The sequence below is a fragment of the Oncorhynchus gorbuscha genome, linkage group LG09 (assembly GCF_021184085.1).
Source record: "Oncorhynchus gorbuscha isolate QuinsamMale2020 ecotype Even-year linkage group LG09, OgorEven_v1.0, whole genome shotgun sequence".
NCBI classification, from domain to species: domain Eukaryota; kingdom Metazoa; phylum Chordata; class Actinopteri; order Salmoniformes; family Salmonidae; genus Oncorhynchus; species Oncorhynchus gorbuscha.
In genome coordinates this window covers 54,280,827-54,305,979 of record NC_060181.1, presented here as the reverse complement: position 1 = coordinate 54,305,979, position 25,153 = coordinate 54,280,827, and the positions used below count along the sequence as shown (strand labels likewise).

The following is a 25,153-nucleotide window of genomic DNA, read 5'->3' as shown; positions in this document are numbered from 1 at the left end:
GTTAAATAGTCACCCGTTTGGCGAAGTAGGCTGTGATTCGATGATAACTTAAAAGGCGCTGCATTGATTATATGCAACGCAGGACAAGCTAATTAACCTAGTATTATCATCAACCATGTGCAGTTAACTAGTGATTATGTGAAGAATGTTTTTTTAATAAAACAAGTGTAAAGCTAGCTAGCAACTTACCTTGGCTCCTTGCTGCACTCGCGTAACAGGTGGTCAGCCTGCCACGCAGTTTCCTCATGGAATACAATGTAATCGGCCATAATCAGCATCCAAAAATGCTGATTACAGATTGTTATGAAAACTTGAAATCGGCCCTAATTAATCAGCCATGCAACCATTTGATTACTGGCCCAACGCTTTAACCACTAGGCTACCTGCCACCCCGCATTTGTCTACTATTTGCCTACTGATAGTCTACTAATTGGTTGATATCATTAGAAACACTTATCATCCTCTTATCTTTTTTACTAAAAAAAACATATAAACGTGCCATTTTCACATATGTTGATGTTGGGGTGGTGCTGGAGATGATGAATATGAAATCAAACAATTTAAAAATGTTACGTGAAGACATAAAAGTGCATAAGTAGCCAGTGAGATCTTATGATACTCTGTGGTTTAATCTTCAGTCATTTTTGGTCTCTCTCTGTGACTCAGGTGTTGCAATGTTTCATTTTAATGTGACATTTGAACAATATCCTAATTCCTTATTGAGGAATTTCTTACAAATAAGACCATCACCTCCATAAATGGTGCCCCATGTGAGAAGAATCCCCTACTCAGGTATCAACCCTTCTGTCACCTCTCCTTTCCTACCCTTCTATCTATTGACGTGAAGTGTAATTTCTGGAACTAATCAAAGATTGGGATGGCCGAAAGTCCTGTTAGACCCAATTGATGATATGCAGGTCTATGACATCACAGATTGTGATGCCTATTTCATAACATGAGAAAGAATGTTCGTGCTTAATACATATAAGTGACAAGAACATGAAATCATAATAGATGAGTCTTTAAAATCTTGCATCTAACTTGTCGAGAACACTTTACATTAAACATATTAAGGCAGTCATTAAGACTGTCATAAAAGTCATCATAAAAGGTCATTAAGGTTAACACCAACAAATATTTTACAGTCAAACTTCTACTCACCATATAGTTTCCAGTCTGTGACTGGGGACATTGCTACGGAACATTTTAACAGGCTGTCTGTTGATTTGAGCATCATTAATGTAATATAGGCACCATAACCCTGAAAAAAAAACAAGTAACCAAAATAAAATAAAAATATTTGTTACATTTTAAATCATGGGGCACAGCCAGCAAATAAAGTGAAAGTTTGTACTAACATGTTGAGTGTGTGTGTCTCCTAAATTCATTCAAATCAACTTGAGACGAGCAAGCTGGAGCCTCTGTGAGAGAATCTGTCAATAGAATCTTACCCTCCCAAATACTCCTATCCGTGTACGATCAATGTACGGGAAGGTCAACATGTATCTGAAATAAAGAATATTGAGGAGATGCCCAAGTTACAAAGTATGATATAATAGAATGGAATACAGTAACATGAATACAGTTCCTAAAGATGTTTAAAGTTGTTTGCCAAATTCAGTTAAATAGAAAATGTAAGCAAATTGTTAAATTGCCAAGCATTCTAAGGCTAATGATTTATTGAATTCAATTCAAATTAAATTAGACTCAATGGGAAAGGATCTAACTGGTACATACTCCACAGCTGAGATTTGATCCTGCACCTCTACTGTCCCCAAACGTTGGTGGACCTCATGTAGAACCCTCTGGCCCAGGAAGCCACTCCCTCTGCCGTCTAGACGAGCCACAATAATGTTATCCGAGCTGACCAGAACCGAGTCCCAGTCCAGAATGAATCGGTCGCTCACAGCCTGGCCACCAGGGGAGCCATCGCTGAATTTAAAGAGACAAATGACAGAATAAAACAGTGCTTGAGGCAGTCCTCATATGGGCATCATAAAGACAGTCTGGCTCTCGTGATGGGGTCCGCACCAACCATAATAGGATATTTAAAAAAATGTGTGCACAGACACTGAAGGAGATACGTACACGACCAGAAGCAGGCCATAGTGACGTGATTCAGAAAAGTCTGGTGGGTAGGAGATCTTCAAAGGAAGATCTGAGCAGAGAAAGCAGCCATTAGCAATAACCTTAGAATAATAGAAACAGAAACTCATCCAACAAAAAAAAGTAAGTAGCGAAAAGTATCCTTTTTTACCAAAATGTTCTATCTGGATTGTTCTGAAGTCCGTCATTTGAATCCTCTTGATCTTCAAAGCCGCCTTCAGTAAAGAGTTGTTCTCAAGGATGTAGTAATCTATGTTGAGAGAAAAAGTTGCATAAGTTTTAGAAGTGTCCACAACATGGGCCACAGGTAGTGTAGTAGAAGGTATTACCACCGTATCAATTATGTAGTACAATAGAGAAATCATGCACAAAGTAGCCTACACAAGAGCAAAACACGTCAAATATTTGGCTAATCCAATCACGTGGATAAATGCAAACGTTACATTTAAGAATGGCCAACACAGTAATAATGTTCACGTGAACAGCAGCTGAAATGGCTCTGATTGGCTGGTCATTCAGAACATTACTTTGGTCCAATCAAATATTTTTTGATAGGTGGCGCCTTGTCTGTGCATAACAAACATTTGAAGTGTGCTCCTCGTGACAATTGTGAAACGGAAGTTAAAGACATGGTAGAGCTGGTGTTGAGCCATGGCTGGTGTTGAGCCAGAGTGATGTCGCTGCACTGAGTTCTTTTGCAGATATGGTATGCTATTTAGAGGGACAAAGTGGACGCACAGAAACCCCTCTCTCTCCCTCTCACTCTCCACCCCCTTCCTCTCTATCCATCTCTCAATCTCGTGTCTTTGATGTTTGTTGAAAATGCATTTTGATAGAAACACCGTAGGCCTACATACTGAGATGTACTGTACTGTTAAAATGTTGACATGAAACTCTAAATGCCAAAACTACGCATATGTATTTGGTAAATATTATATATGTTTAACATCGTAACAGTTGTGGTGTTTAAATGTTGACAAGTATGAATATCATATAAAGTCAAATGTGTTAAAGCTACCTAATCTGTCAAACTCCTTGAGTACATCTTGGTATATTCATGCATTAGGCCTACTGCATATTCTGTAATTCCATCCAAACATATTTTATCTTGCTAGGGTAGAGTGCAGCTTATTAGCCTTATTATGCAGCACAGTCACTGAACCCATTTTTACACTTAGCTCTAATTTATTATTTTCACAATTTCAATTTCAGCACAGTTGCAGGCTTTCAGCAACTGTATTGAATGGCTAACTAGGCCAACCTAGTTCAGATTGGTTCTGTAGTGTAAAGAGAGGTACTGTAGGAACAGAACATAAGAACACAAATGGTGGTTTCCACACTGCAGGACTAAACTGACACTGAGCCATGCCAAGACAAGTCCAGACGAGGTGGCCTGGATATGTATCCACCATAATGGCTTGAACCCCGCTATAAAGGTCAATGTGAAAAAAATATCCAGACCAGCACAGTACATCTGAGCATGACGAACAGTTGAGTTCGGAAGTTACATACACCCTAGCCAAATACATTTAAACTCAGTTTTTCACAATTCATGACATTTAATCATAATAAAAATTCCCTGTCTTAGGTCAGATAGGATCACCACTTAATTTTAAGAATGTGAAATGTCAGAATAATAATAGAGAGAATGATTTATTTCAGCTTTAATTTCTTTCATCACATTCCCAGTGGGTCAGAAGTTTACATACACTCAATTAGTATGTGGTAGCATTGCCTTTAAATTGTTTAACTTGGGTCAAACGTTTCAGGTAGCCTTCCACAAGCTTCCCACAGTAAGTTGGGTGAATTTTGGCCCATTCCTCCTGACAGAGCTGGTGTAACTGAGTCAGGTTTGCAGGCCTCCTTGCTCGCACATGCCTTTTCAGTTCTGCCCACAAAGTTTCTATAGGATTGAGGTCAGAGCTTTGTGATGGCCACTCCAATACCTTGACTTTGTTGTCCTTAAACCATTTTGCCACTACTTTGGAAGTATGCTTGGGTCATTGTCCATTTGGAAGACAATTTTGACCAAGCTTTAACTTCATGAGGTCTTGAGATGTTGCTTCAATATATCCACATAATTTTCCTTCTTTGTGAAGCCATCTATTTTGTGAAATGCACCCGTCTCTCCTGAAGCAAAGCACACCCACAACATGATGCTGCCACCTGTGCTTCACGGTTGGGATGGTATTTTTCGGCTTGCAAGCGTCCCCCTTTTTCCTCCAAACATAACGATGGTGATTATGGCCAAACAGTTCTATTTTTGTTTCATCAGACCAGAGGACATTTCTCCAAAAAGTACAATCTTTGTCCCCAAGTACAATTGCAAAATGTAGTCTTGCTTTTTTATGGCCGTTTTGGAGCAGTGGCTTCTTCCTTGCTGAGCGACCTGTCAGGTTGTCGATATAGGAGTTGTTTTACTGTGGATATAGATACTTTGTAGCTGTTTCATCCAGCATCTTCACAAGGTCCTTTGCTGTTGTTCTGGGATTGATTTGCACTTTTCGCACCAAAGTATGTTCATCTCTAGGAGACAGAACACGTCTCCTTCCTGAGTGGAATGACGGCTACATGGTCCCATGGTGTTTATACTTGCATACTATTGTTTGTACAGCTGAAGGTGGTACCTTCAGGCATTTGGAAATTGCTCCCAAGGATGAATCCGACTTGTGGTGGTCTACCATTTTTTTCTGAGGTCTTGGCTGATTTCTTTTGATTTTCCCATGATGTCAAGCAAAGAGGCACTGAGTTTGAAGGTAGGCCTTGAACGCTGTTGAAGGCTGAAAGCTGAACGAGAGACCTCAGTTTATTGTTTTTATATACTTTTATTTTATTTTGGATCCTGAGGCTCAGCTGCTCTTAGATTGCTGTGAGTTGCTGCTGTTTGTTTGAAACCTCCAGATTCCGCAGAGGGGTAGAGACACGGAAGCCCAGCTAGCCTAGCTGGCTCAGAAGTCTCAAATGGAGGTCGCTATTGAATGTTTCCAGGCTGCAGGAGCTGTGTTTACTTTGTATTGTTCTGGGACAATATTGGTCCGCTAACTTTCAATGTAGTTACTGTTTGCTTGCGGAGAACTACAGGGGCGAATTGACTACTCTTATTAGCAAGCAAGTAGCAAACCTACAAAAGATACCGGGGAATCCATGCCTGCCTACTTTTTATTTTTCTTCCACCCCAGTAGCCAGACGCCGCTCTGGTCTGGTTGACGTGTCGCCTCCGTGTCGGCTCTCCACAGCCGACTGGACTGTGCCCAGCAGGGTTTCATCCCCGAAGGGGTCTCCCTCTTCCCTGGAGAATGGAGCTGTTCTCGACCCAACCAACCAGCCATGGAGATACGTCACTCGCCGTGGAAGTCAAAGACAGCGTCCTCTGGCAATGTTCTTGGAGATGTTGAGCTCTTCTTCATTGGGGTCTTCCCATTCAAGATCGGATCCGGAGGTACCTGCGTCTTCATCCTCTGTTCTGTCTCCCTCTCTTGTAGCTTCTACCTCGGGTTTAGATCCGCGGAGCTTCCACCCTCATCAGACCATGAGGATGCCTGAGAGACTGGCCCATTCAACATCACCAGCTGTCATCATAGGCGGCTCTATGTTGAGAAACCTCTTTGGTCCCCAAGGCAAAAACCCTGTGCTACCCAGGAGCACGAGTACAGGACGTAAGAAGGCTGCTTCCGACTGTTCTACCACAGATGCCGGGAGCTGACACTGTCGTAGTCCATGTGGGGTCAAACGACATCAGGAGTTCTAGCTTGGAACATCTGAAAATTGATTTTAAAGAACTGATTTTAGCATGAAAAGACTCCAAAAAATGGCCAATCATTTCAGATCCAGTACCATCATGGAAAATATTCAGCAGTCTACTGTCCTTACACATCTGGCTAAAAGATTAATGTAGCTTTGCTTTCAGTCACTTTATATATAACTTTGTCACCTTCTGGAAACAGAAGATACTCTACAGGAATGATAGAGTCCATCCAAATCATCTTGGCTCCTGGACCCTGTCCACGCATTTCAAGGCTGCGTTGAAACAATAACTTATCAATGACCCAAGACCAACTCAGCTAATCCCTACCGTTGTGAAAATGAGTTGTCATAATGCTGCATTAAATGTACATTAACCTAGGGGCATTGGAAGACACAACTTAATTTATGTCCCCCTAATTGCCCTGAATACCTGTGTTAATCCTACAGCTATGGGATGCAGTAATCATGAGTCTATAAACAAGAGTTACACTGTTAGCACTGTTGATGATGTAAATAATATTTGCTGGTCTGTGGTGTATAATGAGGTGCAACCAGACGCTGCACTTGACACATTTATGAAATTGCTTATTCCAGTTTCTAATAAGCGCACACCCATTAAGAAAAGGACAGTAAAAACTGTTACATCCCCTTTGATTGATAAGGAATTGAAAAATGGTATGGTTGAGAGGGATGAGGCAAAAAGTATGGCAAATACATCTGCCAGCCCAAATGATTGGCAAACATACGGCAAATGAAGAAGTCATGTGACTAAGCTAAATAACAATAAAAATAAACTATACTAGATAAATAGATAAATTATATAAAGAATGATAGTAAAAAGCTTTGGAGCACCTTAAATTACATTTTGGGGGAAAAAGCCAACCCGGCTCCATCCTTCATTGAATCAGATGGCTCATTTATCACAAAACCCACTGACATTGCAAACTACTTTAATTACTTTTTCATTGGCAAGATAAACAAACTCAGCAACAAACGCCGACAAGTATCCAAGTATATCTGACCAAATAATGAAAGACAAGAATTGCACTTTTGAATTTCACAAAGTCAGTGTGGAAGAGGTGAAAAAAATGGTTGTTGTCTATCAACAATGACAAGCCACCGGGGTCTGACAATCTGGATGGAAAATTACTTAGGATAATAGCGGACGATATGGCCACTGTCATGTTTTGTCTTATATCATCTTGTCATTTTGCTTTTCCTTCTGTTCGTTTCCCCCTGCTGGTCTTATTAGGTTCGTTCCCTTTTTCTATCCCTCTCTCTCCCCCTCCCTCTCTCTCCTCTCTCTATCGTTCCGTTCCTGCTCCCAGCTGTTCCTATTCCCCTAATCATCATTTAGTCTTCCCACACCTGTTCCCGATCCTTTCCCCTGATTAGAGTCCCTATTTATTCCTTTGTGTTCCGTTCCTGTCCCGTCGGTTCCTTGTTTTGTATTCACCATGCTGTGATTGTGTTTCGCCCTGTCCTGTCGTGTTTTTTTGCCTTCATCAGATGCTGCGTGTGAGCAGGTGTCTCTGTCTACTACGGCCTGCGCCTACCCGAAGCGACCTGCAGTCTGTGGCCGCTTCTCTTGTTATTCCCCTCTACAGACTAGAGGATTTCTGTTACTCCCTGTTTGGATTTGAATAAACTCTGTTTCTGTTAAGTCGCTTTTGGGTCCTCTATCACCTGCACGACAGAAGGAACCGACCTAGTAATGGACCCAGCGACTTCAGACGCTCGTTACACTGCCGTCGAGATCCAAGGAGCCATGCTCGGCAGACACGAGCAGGAATTGTCTGCTGCTCGCCATGCCGTGGAGAACCTGGCCGCTCAGGTTTCCGACCTCTCTGGACAGTTCCAGAGTCTACGTCTCGTGCCACCTGTTACTTCCTGGCCTGCCGAGCCTCCAGAACCTAGGGTTAATAACCCACCTTGCTACTCCGGGCAGCCCACTGAGTGCCGCTCCTTTCTCACGCAGTGTGAGATTGTGTTCTCTCTCCAACCCAACACATACTCTAGAGAGAGAGCTCGGGTTGCTTACGTCATTTCACTCCTTACTGGCCGGGCTCGAGAATGGGGCACAGCTATCTGGGAGGCAAGGGCTGATTGCTCTAACAAGTTCCAGAACTTTAAAGAGGAGATGATTCGGGTTTTTGACCGTTCAGTTTTTGGTAGGGAGGCTTCTAGGGCCCTGGCTTCCTTATGCCAAGGTGAACGGTCCATAACGGATTATTCTATTGAGTTTCGCACTCTTGCTGCCTCTAGTGAGTGGAACGAGCCGGCGCTGCTCGCTCGTTTTCTGGAGGGACTCCACGCAGTGGTTAAGGATGAGATTCTCTCCCGGGAGGTTCCTTCAGATGTGGACTCTTTGATTGCTCTCGCCATCCGCATAGAACGACGGGTAGATCTTCGTCACCGGGCTCGTGGAAGAGAGCTCGCATCAACGGTGTTTCCCTGCTCCGCATCGCAACCATCTCCCTCCTCTGGCTTTGAGACTGAGCCCATGCAGCTGGGAGGGATTCGCATCTCGACTAAGGAGAGGGAACGGAGGATCACCAACCGCCTGTGCCTCTATTGCGGAGTTGCTGGACATTTTGTTAATTCATGTCCAGTAAGAGGCCAGAGCCCATCAGTAAGCGGAGGGCTACTGGTGAGCGCTACTACTCTGGTCTCTTCATCTAGATCTTGTACTACTATGTCGGTCCATCTACGCTGGACCGGTTCGGTGCTACATGCAGTGCCTTGATTGACTCTGGGGCTGAGGGTTGTTTCATGGACGAAGCATGGGTTCGGAAACATAACATTCCTTTCAGACCGTTAGACAAGCCTACGCCCATGTTTGCCTTAGATGGTAGTCATCTTCCCAGTATCAGATTTGAGACACTACCTTTAACCCTCACAGTATCTGGTAACCACAGTGAGACTATTTCTTTTTTGATTTTCCGTTCACCGTTTACACCTGTTGTTTTGGGTCATCCCTGGCTAGTATGTCATAATCCTTCTATTAATTGGTCTAGTAATTCTATCCTATCCTGGAACGTTTCTTGTCATGTGAAGTGTTTAATGTCTGCCATCCCTCCCGTTTCTTCTGTCCCTACTTCCCAGGAGGAACCTGGCGATTTGACAGGAGTGCCGGAGGAATATCATGATCTGCGCACGGTCTTCAGTCGGTCCCGAGCCAACTCCCTTCCTCCTCACCGGTCGTATGATTGTAGTATTGATCTCCTTCCGGGGACCACTCCTCCTCGAGGTAGACTATACTCTCTGTCGGCTCCCGAACGTAAGGCTCTCGAGGATTATTTGTCTGTGTCTCTTGACGCCGGTACCATAGTGCCTTCTTCTTCTCCGGCCGGGGCGGGGTTCTTTTTGTTAAGAAGAAGGACGGTACTCTGCGCCCCTGCGTGGATTATCGAGGGCTGAATGACATAACGGTTAAGAATCGTTATCCGCTTCCCCTTATGTCATCAGCCTTCGAGATTCTGCAGGGAGCCAGGTGCTTTACTAAGTTGGACCTTCGTAACGCTTACCATCTCGTGCGCATCAGAGAGGGGGACGAGTGGAAAACGGCGTTTAACACTCCGTTAGGGCATTTTGAGTACCGGGTTCTGCCGTTCGGTCTCGCCAATGCGCCAGCTGTTTTTCAGGCATTAGTTAATGATGTTCTGAGAGACATGCTGAACATTTTTGTTTTTGTCTATCTTGACGATATCCTGATTTTTTCTCCGTCACTCGAGATTCATGTTCAGCACGTTCGACGTGTTCTACAGCGCCTTTTAGAGAATTGTCTCTACGTAAAGGCTGAGAAGTGCTCTTTTCATGTCTCCTCCGTTACTTTTCTCGGTTCCGTTATTTCCGCTGAAGGCATTCAGATGGATTCCGCTAAGGTCCAAGCTGTCAGTGATTGGCCCGTTCCAAGGTCACGTGTCGAGTTGCAGCGCTTTTAGGTTTCGCTAATTTCTATCGGCGTTTCATTCGTAATTTCGGTCAAGTTGCTGCCCCTCTCACAGCTCTTACTTCTGTCAAGACGTGTTTTAAGTGGTCCGGTTCCGCCCAGGGAGCTTTTGATCTTCTAAAAGAACGTTTTACGTCCGCTCCTATCCTCGTTACTCCTGACGTCACTAGACAATTCATTGTCGAGGTTGACGCTTCAGAGGGAGGCGTGGGAGCCATTCTATCCCAGCGCTTCCAGTCTGACGATAAGGTTCATCCTTGCGCTTATTTTTCTCATCGCCTGTCGCCATCTGAGCGCAACTATGATGTGGGTAACCGTGAACTGCTCGCCATCCGCTTAGCCCTAGGCGAATGGCGACAGTGGTTGGAGGGGGCGACCGTTCCTTTTGTCGTTTGGACAGACCATAAGAACCTTGAGTACATCCGTTCTGCCAAACGACTTAATGCCCGTCAAGCTCGTTGGGCGTTGTTTTTCGCTCGTTTCGAGTTTGTGATTTCTTACCGTCCGGGTAGCAAGAACACCAAGCCTGATGCCTTATCCCGTCTGTTTAGTTCTTCTGTGGCTTCTACTGATCTCGAGGGGATTCTTCCTTATGGGCGTGTTGTCGGGTTGACAGTCTGGGGAATTGAAAGACAGGTTAAGCAAGCACTCACGCACACTGCGTCGCCGCGCGCTTGTCCTAGTAACCTCCTTTTCGTTCCTGTTTCCACTCGTCTGGCTGTTCTTCAGTGGGCTCACTCTGCCAAGTTAGCTGGTCATCCCGGTGTTCGAGGCACTCTTGCGTCTATTCGCCAGCGCTTTTGGTGGCCGCCTCAGGAGCGTGACACGCGCCGTTTCGTGGCTGCGTGTTCAGACTGCGCGCAGAAGAAGTCTGGTAATTTTTTTTTCTGCTTCTGCTCCTGGTCTTGCTGGGTCTCAGTCTGTTCCCTGCCATCGCATCTCTCCTGTTCTTGTTCCTGCCCTTGCTGTGTCTCAGTCTGTCCCTAGTTCTCATTTTTTTTTTTTAGAGTAGTACCCTAGTTTCCCTTTTTATCGTTTTTCGTTACGGTCCTGAGGAGAGGAGTTGGGTTCTTTCTCGGGACGTGCTGGACCGTTTGATCTATGATTTCCTCCGTTGCCGCCAGTGTTCCTCCTCGAGAGCGCCAGGAGGCGCTCGGTGAGTGGGGGTACTGTCATGTTTTGTCTTATATCATCTTGTCATTTTGCTTTTCCTTCTGTTCGTTTCCCCCTGCTGGTCTTATTAGGTTCGTTCCCTTTTTCTATCCCTCTCTCTCCCCCTCCCTCTCTCTCCTCTCTCTATCGTTCCGTTCCTGCTCCCAGCTGTTCCTATTCCCCTAATCATCATTTAGTCTTCCCACACCTGTTCCCGATCCTTTCCCCTGATTAGAGTCCCTATTTATTCCTTTGTGTTCCGTTCCTGTCCCGTCGGTTCCTTGTTTTGTATTCACCATGCTGTGATTGTGTTTCGCCCTGTCCTGTCGTGTTTTTTTGCCTTCATCAGATGCTGCGTGTGAGCAGGTGTCTCTGTCTACTACGGCCTGCGCCTACCCGAAAGCGACCTGCAGTCTGTGGCCGCTTCTCTTGTTATTCCCCTCTACAGACTAGAGGATTTCTGTTACTCCCTGTTTGGATTTGAATAAACTCTGTTTCTGTTAAGTCGCTTTTGGGTCCTCTATCACCTGCACGACAGCCACTCCTATTTGCCACTTCTTCAATTTAAGCCTACTAGAAAGTGTGTGTGGCCTCAACTAAAAGCATTGTATTTTGGACAAATCATTCACTAAACCTCAACTTCATCTCGTAATGAATAATGTGAAAAATGAGCAGGTTGAGGTGACTAAACTGCCTGGAGTAACCCTGGATTGTAAACTGTCATGGTCAAAACATATTGATATAACAGTAGCTAAGATGGGGAGAAGTCTGTCCATAATAAAGCGCTGTTCTGCCTTCTTAACAACACTATCAACAAGGCAGGTCCTACAGGCCCTGGTTTTGTCGCACCTGGACCACTTTTCAGTCCTGTCGTCAGGTGCCACAATGAGGGTTGGGAAAACTTGGGAAAATTGCATTTGGCTCAGAACAGGGCAGCATGGCTGGCCATTAAAAGTATGCAGAGAGCTAACATTAATGACATGAATGTCAATCTTTCATGGCTGAAAGTGGAAGAGAGATTGACTTCCTCATTATTTGATTTTGTAAGAGGTGAAGCTGAAGTTACCGAGCTGCCTGTTTAATAACATACTAGCACACAGCTCGGACACCCATGCATACCCCACAAGACATGCCATCAGAGGTTTCTTCACTGTCCCCAAGTCCAGAACAGACTATGAGAGGTGCAAAGTATTACATAGAGCCATGACTACATGGCACTCTATTCCACATCAGGTAATTGATACAAGCAGTAGAATCAGATTCAAAAAGCAGGTAAAAATACACCTTATCGAAACGCAGGACAGTGAAGAAACCTCTGGTGGCATGTCTTGTGGGGTATGCATGGGTGTACCAGCTTATCAACATAGGCACAGACACATGCCCTGGCTGAGGGAAAGAGGTTATCGCCCAAGATTTTACGGTACATGGCCCCGTCCATCGGTGAAGTTGTCCTGTCCCCTTAAGCAGAAAAACACCCCCGAAGCATAATGTTTCCACCTCCATGTTTGACGGTGGGGATGGTGTTCTTGGGGTCATAGGCAGCATTCCTCCTCTTCCAAACACGGCGAGTTGAGTTGATGCCAAAGAGCACCATTTTGGTCTCATCTGACCACAACACCCAGTTGTCCTCTGAATCATTCAGATGTTCATTTGCAAACTTCAGATGGGAATGTATACATGTATGTGCTTTCTTGAGCAGGGGGAACTTGCGGGCACTGCAGGATTTCATTCCTTCATGGTGTAGTGTGTTACCAATTGTTTTCTTGGTGACTATGGTCCCAGCTGCCTTGAGATGATTGACAAGATCCTCCCGTGTAGTTCTGTGCTGATTCCTCACCGTTTTCATGAACATTGCAACGCCACGAGGTGAGATCTTGCATGGAGCCCCAGGCCAAGGGAGATTGACAGTTATTTTGTGTTTCCTCCATTTGCGAATAATCATACCAACTGTTGTCACCTTCTCACTAAGCTGCTTGGCGATGGTCTTTTAGCCCATTCCAGCCTTGTGTAAGTCTACAATCTTGTCCCTGACATCCTTGGAGAGCTCTTTGGTCTTGGCCATGGTGGAGAGTTTGGAATCTGATTGATATATTGCTTCTGTGGACACGTGTCTTTTATACAGGTAACAAATTGAGATTAGGAGCACTCCCTTTAAGAGTGTGCTCCTAATCTCAGCTTGTTACCTGTCTAAAAGACACCTGGGAGTCAGAAATGTTTCTGATTGAGAGGGGATCAAATATTTATTTCCCCCATTAAAATGCAAATCAATTTATAACATTTTTGACATGCGTTTTTCTGAATTTTTGTAGTTGTTATTCTGGCTCTCACTGTTCAAATAAGATTATTATTTCTTTGTCAGTGGGCAAACGTACAAAATCAGCAGTGGATCAAATACTTTTTTCCCTCAATGTATGTGGTAGTAGAGTATGGGCCTGAATGTATCGTAATGTTTTCAAAATTGTATAACTGCCTTAATTTTGCCGGACCCCAGGAAAAGTAGCTGCTGCCTTGGGTTGGCTTGACTGTCAAAGACCAATATGGTATTTGTCATTTTAGGTCATTCAGAGTACATGTCACTGTTTCTAATATCATTTTTCACACAGGGCGCCCTTCCTGCGCCTGGTGTGTTGTTTGCGAAAAGTATTGCAGAATTATATCCACTTCTCCACTACACCACTGGTGGGCCTTTTATCTTAGTGCTCTTAGAAGAAAGTGGAATTACAGTGCCTTCAGAAAGTATTCATACACATGAATTATTCCACATTGTGTTGTGCTACAGCCTGAATTCAAAATGGATTACATTGAAAAAAATGCACACTTCTACACACAATACACCATAGTGACAAAGTGAAAACATGTTTTTAGAAATGTTAGCAAAATTATTGAAAAATTACAGCTGTGAGTCTTTCTAGGTAAGTCTCTAAGAGCTTTCCACACTTGGATTGTGCCACATTTCCCTATTATTATTTTTTTTAAATTTCAAGCTCTGTCAAATTGGTTGTCGATCATTGTTAGAAAAACATTTTGCCATAGATGTTCAAGTGGATATAAATAAAAACCTGGCCACTCAGGAACATTCACTGTCTTCTTAGTAAGCAAATCCAATGTGGATTTGGACTTTTAGGTTATTGATGAAAGGGGAATTCATATCCCAGTGGAAAGCAGACTGAACCAGGTTTTACTCTAGGATTTTGTTTGCGCTTAGCTCCATTCTGAAAAAATGTTGTCCTGAAAAACTCCCCAGTCCTTAATAATTGCAAAACATACCAATAACAGGATACAGCCACCGCTATGAAAATATGGTGCCCATGCTACTCAGTAATGTGTTGTATTGGATTTGCCCCAAACATAACACTTTGTATTTAGGACTTGACTTGAATTGCTTTGCCACATTTTCTTCAGTTTAACTTAAGCGCAGGATGGACGCATGTTTTGGAATATGTTTTATTCTGTAAAGGCTTCTTTCTTTTCACTCTGTCATTTAGGTTAGTATTGTGGAATAACTACAATGTTGTTGATCCATCCTCCGTTTTCTCCTATCACAGCCATTAAACGCTAACTGTTTTAAAATCACCATTGGCTTCATGGTGAAATGCCTGAGATGGTTTCCTTCCTCGCATCTGAATTAGGAAGGATGCCTGTATCTTTGTAGTGACAGGGTCATACACCACCCAAAGCATAATTAATAACTTCACCATGCTCAAAGGGATATTCAGTGTCTTTTTTTTACCATCTACCAATCGGTGTCGTTCTTTGCGATGCATTGGAAAACCTCCCTTGTCTTTGTCGTAAGCTGTGTTTGAAATTCACTACTTGACTAAGGGACCTTACAGATAATTGTAAATGTGGGGCACAGAGATGGGGTGATCATTCAAAAATCATGTTAACCCTTATTGTATACATAGAGAGACCACTTATTATGTGTCTTGTTAAGCACATTGTTATTCATTTAGGCTTGCCATAAAGAGGTTGAATAATTATTTAATCAAGATTTCAGCTTTACATTTAAAATCTGTGGCAAAATAACACATTATTTAATCCATTTTAAATTCAGGCTGTAACACAACAAAATGTGGACAATGTCAAAGGGTGTGCATACTTTCTGAATGACCTTTATATTAGACTTATAAAACTTTTTGAACAAGGTAAGTTTTGCTGGGGGAAGTCGGATAATGTATTCATGTGCAAGAGCACAAAAACATTTTTTTTATTTTGTTAAACAACTCCAAGGTCCTGATAATACTAATCCCGTGCGTTCCGACGTCCTTATGTTGTCTGAGAAAGTTTGAAAGGTTCTGCTCGCAGTTTGAGCAAGGAAAGAAGAACGGATTTGAAAGCTTGGTGCTTTAAACAAAAGGCACATATATTTCATATGAATAGCCTACATTCAACTCTCAGTGGATATTTTTGTTTATACACTTTGTGCCAATGGATTGAACTTGAACGTTGCCAAATGCGTCAGTTTACCTAAATGTGCAATCAAAAAGTATGTCTAACATGGATCGCTAAAATAATAATTATGATCACACTACCTCTATTGGAATATTATTGGGACACCTATACAGTTGGCAGCCAAGCACGAGTTATCAGTGTAGCTCATTATAGTCCACACATGTTGAAAAACCTCCAGGCTTCCGTCATGAGTCAATTGAATGAAAAGGTTTAAGAATTAGATTCATTTATCCTGTCTGAATCGTTCTCTGGAATAACCCACATGCTGGGGTAATAGTTACAAAATCAATTAGTAATACTACATCTGTCCCAATACGGTTGGCGCATGAAGGTTAAGACATATCTTTCAAGTCTGAAGTAAAAATATAACTATGAACTCAAGTGCAGAGAAAATATGGAAACAATGGCAAATTCAGGTTTTTCCAGCACAGCCTTTGTGTTTGGGTTGAACAGTGTCCTTGATAACCAACCAAGGCCCAATTGTTTGGCCCAAGACATTAAATGTCTCATAAAACCAGATGCATTGTTTTTCCTAACCCATAATAAGACGTTGGTTGGTCTACAATTAAGACAGAACTAAATGTTGTACATCAAAATAATGCAGTGCTGCCTGCATCGGAGTTCGACCACTGTAACATTATCAGTGTCTGACATACAATTGACTAGGTGTGCTATTGATCTTGTCGCAACTGACAGCATAAATATCAGACCCACTGCAGTGCAGAAATGTTACTTTCTCCAAATACATCTTATACATTCAACTGTTTGTCAATGGTGGATTTTAAAAGAATCAATTTCCTCCACATGGAACAACAAAATGAATGCCTATTGTATATTCCATTTTAGCCATCTGAGAGGAAACTGAATGGAATGCAATTTATCCAGCATTTTTATAGAAACACAAAATAAATAGGCCTCTCATTATGAAACCACAAAGGCTCCAAAGTTCTCAGTTGTGGATTGGAAGGTCTGGCCAAATAATCCTTGCCAAATTAAAACTGTCTTGCCTTTTTTCCACTGCATCTGTTAACATTCAAGACAAAACATTGATAGAAATCCGGACATGGGCGTAAAGGAAAAAAACGAAATTAATAAAACGAGGGGGTCGTTTCAACAAGGGTAACAGTGAGAGGGGGACTGGCATTTTAAAGAGCAAACCCTCAATATTTGAACAAAATAAGCAAATGAGCTGTTTTTTAAAAATCCTTTCAACACTTGTTGGTTCTGGCAAAACACCAAAGTTCCAAGTTATCTTGCCAATTACTTTAATCAGTTCAAGACATGACCATCAATTGTGGAAGATTAAGTTGAGTTCTTACTGGCATTATTGAGGCTGTGTAAGATCACAGTGGGTGCTCCCGGACCTGAGAGAAATACAAAAAAAGTTAGACATACAAATGCATCCGATCTGTACATAGAGTTACAAAAATAGCACCTCCCAAGCAGGGTAGCATGGTCACAAATACAATACAGCAGCCTTTCCAATCCCCTAGCTGCTGTCACAACCACTGTCACAACTGTCACTTCCCCTTCTTTACCCATTACAGTCAGTGGTTAAAGGTCCTTCAAACTGCCTCTAATAACCTGGGCTTGTCAAATTAAGTCAATTCTATTCAGCACCCATTGGAAGACACCCACACGGAGGTTAATAAGATCTAGCAGTCGCTGTTCGGCTGCCCAACCCTCCACAAATCACTCCTACAGCCATTATCAGACCTGTTTAGTCAGACTAGCCCCCTATCTGAATAATGCTAGCTGAGGTAATGATGATTTAACAGCCACACACACTGTTGCCATGAATGGTAAACATCTTAGACTTTTAAAGTCCAACACTGATCAATGAAGAGTAAGCTTTGTTTCATTTCCACCACTTAAGGCAAGTTTTATCACGCCTTACATAGGCTTTTTTTAAATTAAAAAAAGATAAGAGATTATTCACAACAATGCAGTGTTAAAACTCTTAAGGGGCGCTGGCCAACAACAAAATGGCAAACTCAGTAAAAGAAAAGGGCTGCTAATTTGTCACACAGAGAAATTGTTTCTCATTTGCTTACCTGCTTGAAAATGGTAATAGCATCCGTTGCATTTGACGGAGGGAATTAACTAGCTTTAATATGCTTGATGAGGAGAGTGACAAGCTGCTTGGTTTCTACTGAATTTTGCCTTATCCTCAGATGATGTGCTAACTGCATTGTGTTTTTATAGCTCACAAAGAGAAGGATGGTACATTTTTTCCATTAACTTATGGTACACAAGGACAAACACTCGAGCATATGTTTTTTTAAACTTTTATTTAACTAGGCAAGTCAGTTAAGAACAAATTCTTATTTTCAATGACGGCCAAGGAACAGTGGGTTAACTGCCTGTTCAGGGGCAGAACGACAGATTGGTACCTTGTCAGCCCGGGGATTTAAACTTGCAACCTTTCGGTTACAAGTCCAACACTCTAACCACTAGGCTACCCTGGTTAAAGCAAACCTTAACAATAAACAACTGTGGCGGCAATTAACTGGTACGCATGTCACCAAAACACCTAAAGCAATTATACACAATAGAGCGACTATTTTTATTTTATTTTATGCTTCTTATATTGAATTGTCTGATGGTCTCTCTCCACACAAAATGTTAAATAATGATAGATTGCCAAAGGCAAATCCCTGACATCTGTCAAATGGGTTGTGGCTCGAAGGGCCACTGACACAAAAATGGTTGACTACATTGGAAAAGACAACTTCATTTAAACTATAATTGAATCATACTTCCATCTCAAATGGATCTGAGATTATGTTTGTTTAATGGAGTTAATTTGCATATGCTATGTTACTTTAAATCACAAAAATAAAACACACAATTTTGACAAATTCATACATAGGTAGCCTAGTGGTTAGAGCGTTGGGCCAGTAACTGAAAGGTTGCTTGATTGAATCCCTGAGCTGAATCCCCGAGCTGACAAGGTAAGCATCTGTCATTCTGCCCCTGAACAAGGCAGTTAACCCACTGTTCCCCGGTAGGCCGTCATTGTAAATAAGAATTTGTTCTTAACTGACTTGTCTAGATAAATAAAGCATAAATGAAATACCATAGAAATATGAAAACATTTGCTTAAAGTCCTTTTGCTCCTAGCAGTTTGTTGGATGGAGTGTGCTAAATATGCTTCGTCACTATACTGTATACGCTACCAGTCCAGAAATTGGACACACCTACTCATTCAAGGGTTTTTCATAATTAATTATATTTTCTACATTGTAGTATAATGTAGTAACCAAAAAAAGTGTTCAACAAATCATTAAAATATTTTAGATTCTTCAAAGTAGCCATCCTTTTCCTTGATGACAGCTTTGTACACTCTTTCCATTCTCTCAACCAGCTTTATGAAGAATCCTTTTCCAACACTCTTGAAGGAGTTTTCACATATCCAGGATCTATCACAATCGGCTGTGATTGGAAGTCCCATAGGGCGGTGCACAATTGGACCAGACTTTGGCCTGTGTAGGCCGTCATTCAAAATAATAATTTGTTCTTAACTGACTTGCCTAGTTAAATACAGGTTAAATAACTATGCTGAGCACTTGTTGGCTGCTTTTTCTTCACTCTGGGGTCCAACTCATAACAAACCATCTCAATTGGGTTGAGGTCGAGTAATTGTGGAGGCCAGGTCATCTAATGCAGCACTCAATCACTCCCCTTCTTGGTCAAATAGCCCTTACAAAGTCTGGAGGTGTGTTTTGGGTCATTGTCCTGTTGATAAACAAATGATAGTCATTTACATTACATTTAAGTCATTTAGCAGACGCTCTTATCCAGAGCGACTTACAAATTGGTGCATTCACCTTATGACATCCAGTGGAACAGTCACTTTACAATAGTGCATCTAAATCTTAAAGGGGGGTGAGAAGGATTACTTTATCCTATCCTAGGTATTCCTTAAAGAGGTGGGGTTTCAGGTGTCTCCGGAAGGTGGTGATTGACTCCGCTGTCCTGGCGTCGTGAGGGAGTTTGTTCCACCATTGGGGGGCCAGAGCAGCGAACAGTTTTGACTGGGCTGAGCGGGAACTGTACTTCCTCAGTGGTAGGGAGGCGAGCAGGCCAGAGGTGGATGAACGCAGTGCCCTTGTTTGGGTGTAGGGCCTGATCAGAGCCTGGAGGTACTGAGGTGCCGTTCCCCTCACAGCTCCGTAGGCAAGAACCATGGTCTTGTAGCGGATGCGAGCTTCAACTGGAAGCCAGTGGAGAGAGCGGAGGAGCGGGGTGACGTGAGAGAACTTGGGAAGGTTGAACACCAGACGGGCTGTGGCGTTCTGGATGAGTTGTAGGGGTTTAATGGCACAGGCAGGGAGCCCAGCCAACAGCGAGTTGCAGTAATCCAGACGGGAGATGACAAGTGCCTGGATTAGGACCTCCCACTAAGCGCAAACTAGATCGGTTGGTATTTCGCTGCAGAATACTGTGGTAGCCATGCTGATTAAGTGTGCCTTGAATAAAATAAAATAAATCACTGACAGTGTCACCAGCAAAGCACCCCCACACCATTACACCTCCTGCTCCATGCTTCATGGGGGGAACCACACATTTGGACTCATCAAACCAAAGGACAGGTTTCCATTTCTCCATTGCTCATGTTTCTTGGCCCAAGGAAGTCTCTTCTTCTTATTGGTTTGCTTTAGTAGTGGTTTCTTTTTAGCAATTTGGCCACGAGGGCCTGATTCACGCAGTCTCCTCTGAACAGTTGATGTTGAGATGTGTCTGTTACTTGAACTCTGTGAAGTATTTATTTAGGCTGAAATTTTTGAGGCTGGTAACTCTAATGAACTTATCCTCTGCAGCAGAGGCTGGTTGAGAGAATGCTAAGATTGTGCAAAGCTGTCATCAAGGCAAAGTGTGGCTACTTTGAAGAATCTCAAATATAAAATATATTTGGATTTGTTTTAACACTTTTTTGGTAAGATGTATCTCTGATCATGTATCTAAGTCTAAGCAGATGATGCATTGGTTGGGTTTAGCAAATGGCCTAGCTGGCATACCTTCACAGTCTATAATAAATGGTTAGTTGATGTTGGTTACTAATATCTTTAAATAACCTCTCAAAGAAAGTTGATGCTCTGGTTCTCTAAGCTCTACCAATATTTATCTGTCTTAAACAAAGAAAGACGAGTGGTGCTGTAATTTAGTTGAATATTAGCCTTCAAAATGATCCACTGCTTGTTTTAGCATTTAGCTTAGCTGACTAACTGTAAAATGACATGTATGGATTAACCTGCTTGTGCTATATTGGAACTATGGAGCATTGCTATGCAATAGACTATCTGTGTTAGCATTTAGTTTTTCGTTGCATTGGCCTGCTAGTGCTATCTTGGTGCTAGCTGTCTGTGTTAGCATCTAGCTTGGCTACTAGCTTACCTTTACAGTGGAGAAGGATGTGCTGATTACTGGGGTTTATCTCAGCATTGAAGAACAGGCAGTGGGCCTTATTTAGCTCACACGTCAGACAGTGTCGAGGGAACAACCCCACAGTCTTCACACTGAAAGGAAGGGGAAGAGGAAAGATTAGGAGACCGTTTTAACTTCCACTGCAAATCCTAAAGAGCAGGCCTATTGAGTATCTAGCACGAGTGGTGTTTGCAGTTTGCACATGATATTTACACTCCACAGAAATGAAGAGATGAGCAATGTTGAGGTTGGGAGTTAATTAGTTCACCTGAAAGCATTTGAAATGTTATTAAGCCGATTCGACCTCATCATAAGACCAGCTGGATTTGGATATGGTTGGTTGAAAATGTAATTATTACTTCTCTAGACTTCAGATTCTTTAAAATAATAAGGTAACTGTAAATGAGGGATACAAATTATATTGAAAGCAGGTGCTTCCACATAGGTCTGGTTCCTGAGTTTAATAAGCAATTATTGTCCCATCATGCTTAGGTTCATTCGTTTGGATACCATTTCTATGCCCCAATAGGATGGCAATGCCCCCATCCACAGGGCAAGAGTGGTCACAGAATGGTTTGATGAACATGGAAATGATGCAAACCATATGCCATGGCCATTTCTATCACCAGATCTCAACCCAATTGAACACTTCTGGGAGATTCTGGAGCTGCGCCTGAGACGGCGATTTCTACCATCATCAACAAAACACCAAATTATGGAATTCCTCATGAAAGAAGGGTATCTCATCGCTCCAATACAGTTCCAGACGCACAATCTTTGCAAGGTGCATTGAAGCTGTTCTGGCTCGTGGTGACCCAACGCCCTATTCAGACAATTCATGTGGGTGTTTTCTTTACTTTGACAGTTACCTGTGTTATTTGGTGTACACAATCTTACATCAAGAGCGTCTCTATATTTCTGTCTGCACAAAACTTCAGCTGTTTACCGTTGTTATGACATGTTCTTCGCAAGAGGGAAATGATAGGCGATAAGACGGACTGGACTGTAAAGCAAAGGGGAGCTGTCAAAAACAAGATTCATGACAGGTTGCTAAATGTGTCACCTGAAAAGCTGTCTTCTCCGTGGTGAGCCTTCAGTGCTGAGGAAATAACTGTATGCAGGAAACAAACAAGTTAATTGGGTTTCAAAGAAAATCGGTGGCCTTTGTTAACACGGTTATGCCACAAATACTGTACATGCTCAAGCAGAATTTGTCCTTGTACTTCATAAGCAATGTACATGACATTCAGTCTTGAGGCATTAGGCATGGTGTTTATTGGTGTCAAGTTGAGGATAATAAAATCTGCCTATTTAGCAAAGATATCATGCTAATCCAGTTACTACACAGTTTAACACTCAAGGTTGTGTGTTTTACGACAAGTAAATTCTTAAACCTCCTTTTCCCACCATGCACTATGGTGTGTTGTCTGTGATTGGTAGTTACATTGGTCTGAGAATTAGATTCAGAATGTACCTGACACCTTACAAGAGTCATGACACAAAGCCCCTCATAACATACAATCAAGTTCATTGTGGTAACAATTACATTTTCTGTTTGTGCTGTCGCCAACTCCTCTACAACATTCATTCATCATTCCATACATGCACATAAACTCAGCAGCAACGAAAAATTCCCTTTTTCAGGACCCTGTCTTTCAAAGATAATTCGTAAGGGTTTAAAATCTGTTTTCCATGCTTGTTCAATGAACCATAAACAACTAATTAACATGCACCTGTGCAACGGTCGTTAAGACACTAACAGCTTACAGACAGTAGGCAATTAAGGTCACAATTATGAAAATGTAGGACACTACTGATTCTGAAAAACACAAAAAAAACACCAAAAGAAAGATGCCCAGGGTCCCTGCTCATCTGTGTGAACGTGCCTTAGGCATGAGGACTGCAGATGTGGCAAGGGCAATAAATTGCAATGTCCGTACTGTGAGACACCTAAGACAGCGCTACAGGGAGACAGGGCGGACAGCTGATCGTCCTCACAGAGGCAGACCACGTGTAACAACACCTGCACAGGATCAGTACATCCGAACATCACACCTGCGGGACAGGTACAGGATGGCAACAACAACTGCCCGAGTTACACCAGGAACGCACAATCCCTCCAACAGTGCTCAGACTGTCCGCAATAGACTGAGAAAGGCTGGACTGAGGGTTTGTAGGCCTGTTGTAAGGCAGGTCCTCACCAGACATCACCGGCAACAACGTCACCTACGGGCACAAACCCACCATCGCTGGACCAGACAGGACTGGCAAGAAGTGCTCTTCACGGACGAGTCGCGGTTTTGTCTCACCAGGGGTGATGGTCGGATTTGCGTATATCTTCGAAGGAATGGGCGTTACACTGAGGCCTGTACTCTGGAGCGGGATCAATTTGGAGGTGGAGGGTCCGTCATGTTCTCAGGCAGTGTGTCACAGCATCATCGGACTGAGCTTGTTGTCATTGCAGCCAATCTCAACACTGTGCATTACAGGGAAGACATCCTCCTTCCTCATGTGGTGCTCATCCTGACTTGACCCTCCAGCATGACAATGCCACCAGCCATACTGCTTGTTCTGTGCGTGATTTCCTGCAAGACAGGAATGTCAGTGTTCTGCCATGGCCAGCGAAGAGCCCGATCTCAATCCTATTAAGCACGTCTGGGACATGTTGAATAGGAGGGTGAGGATTAGGGCCATTCCCCCCAGAAATGTCCAGTAACTTCCAGGTGCCTTGGTGGAAGAGTGGGGTAACATCTCACAGCAAGAACTGGCAAATCTTTTGCAGTCCATGAGGACGAGATGCACTGCAGTACTTAACACAGCTGGTGGCCACACCAGATACTGACTTTTATTTTAGATTTTGACCCCCCCTTTGTTCAGGGACACATTATTCAATTTCTGTGAGTCACATATATGTGTAATTTGTTCAGTGTATGTCTCAGTTGTTGAATCTTTTTAGGATCATACAAATATTTACACATTTTAAGTTTGCTAAAAAAATAAACGCAGTTGACAGTGAGAGGAAGTTGTTTGTTTTTTTGCTGAGTTTTTATGATCTTATGATCTGTCGACCAGACTAGATGCTGCCTATGTATGAGATGCCTTTGTGTCAAGAATTAATGTAAGATGAATGTAATTTAAGGTTAAATATCCGGCGTTATCACATATGGGATTTATATTAACATGAGTCCGTTTCCAGATGCCCAACTATCTATCACCTAGCCATACAACACTGTTATATGTGTATACACTGCTTGATCAACTAAAAGTTTTGAAAAAAGCTGCGTGACTTAGAGGTAATTTGTTGTTTAGTACGGTACCCTGCGTCACTGCTTCATTGCACCAGACCAGCGCAAGGGGGAGTTAGAGCACAGACTATGCTTTTGGGTCCCCAGGCACTAATGTGTCTCTTGCTGACAATGAATGGGCGACATAAACGTAATAGAAACTCATAATTGTGCACGACTTCAACATTACATTTCAATGAACTGAATGATGAGGTTGAAGAAGGTGATTGAATTTAGAACAATAGTGTAAGAATTGCTATTCCTCTGTCCTGCACACCTTGAAAAATGCACTTATTTTTTTTGTTTCTACTTGTCAGTAATAATTACTAGAACTGTTGTTACACTAAGTTTTTTATTCTAAAAGAAATGAAAATGTTCTATTATATTCCATTATATTCTTAAGATATACAGTTGAAGTCAGAAGTTTATATACACTTAGGTTGGAGTCATTAAAACTCATTTTTCAACCACTCCACAAATTTCTTGTTATCAAACTAAAGTTTTGGCAAGTCAGTTAGGACATATACTTTGTGCAGGACTGTCACGCCTTGGTCATTGTATCTTGTGTTTTTGTTATATGTTTGGGTAGGCCAGGGTGTGACATGGGTTTATATGTTGTATTTCGTATTGGGGTTTGTATTAATTGGGAGTGTGTATTAGTAGGGGTGTGTCTAGTTAGGCTTGGCTGCCTGAGGCGATTCCTAATTGGAGTCAGCTGATTCTCGTTGTCTCGGATTGGGAACCGTATTTAGGCAGCCTGAGTGCGCGTTGTAGTTCGTGGGCGATTGTACCTGTCTTTGTGTTAGTCACCAGATAGGCTGTAATTAGTTTCATTCGTTTGTTGTTTTTTTGTATTTTCAGTTATTTCATGTACCGCTTTATCTTCATTAAAAGTCATGAGTAACCTACACGCTGCATTTCGGTCTGACTCTCTACAAACAACAGACGAAGTTCATTACAAGGAAACAAGTAATTCTTCCAACAATTGTTTACAGGCAGATTATTTCACATATAATTCAATGTATCACAATTTTAG

The 25,153-nt window shown here is 42.5% G+C and overlaps 1 protein-coding gene across 2 annotated transcripts in view; it reads right to left on the bottom strand.

Moving 5' to 3' along the window:
* LOC124043770 (inactive dipeptidyl peptidase 10-like) overlaps positions 1 to 25,153 on the bottom strand; it is a 340,940-nt gene that overhangs the window by 22,450 nt on the left and 293,337 nt on the right. For both annotated transcript variants that reach the window (XM_046362710.1, XM_046362711.1), the window contains exons 15-22: positions 21,897 to 21,944; positions 20,804 to 20,925; positions 16,726 to 16,770; positions 2,258 to 2,356; positions 2,089 to 2,158; positions 1,738 to 1,932; positions 1,452 to 1,506; positions 1,162 to 1,261 (exon numbers count right to left, since the gene is read on the bottom strand). In XM_046362710.1, coding sequence (XP_046218666.1) covers positions 1,162 to 1,261; positions 1,452 to 1,506; positions 1,738 to 1,932; positions 2,089 to 2,158; positions 2,258 to 2,356; positions 16,726 to 16,770; positions 20,804 to 20,925; positions 21,897 to 21,944 — 734 coding nt within the window. The remainder of the gene's footprint in view (positions 1 to 1,161; positions 1,262 to 1,451; positions 1,507 to 1,737; positions 1,933 to 2,088; positions 2,159 to 2,257; positions 2,357 to 16,725; positions 16,771 to 20,803; positions 20,926 to 21,896; positions 21,945 to 25,153) is intronic.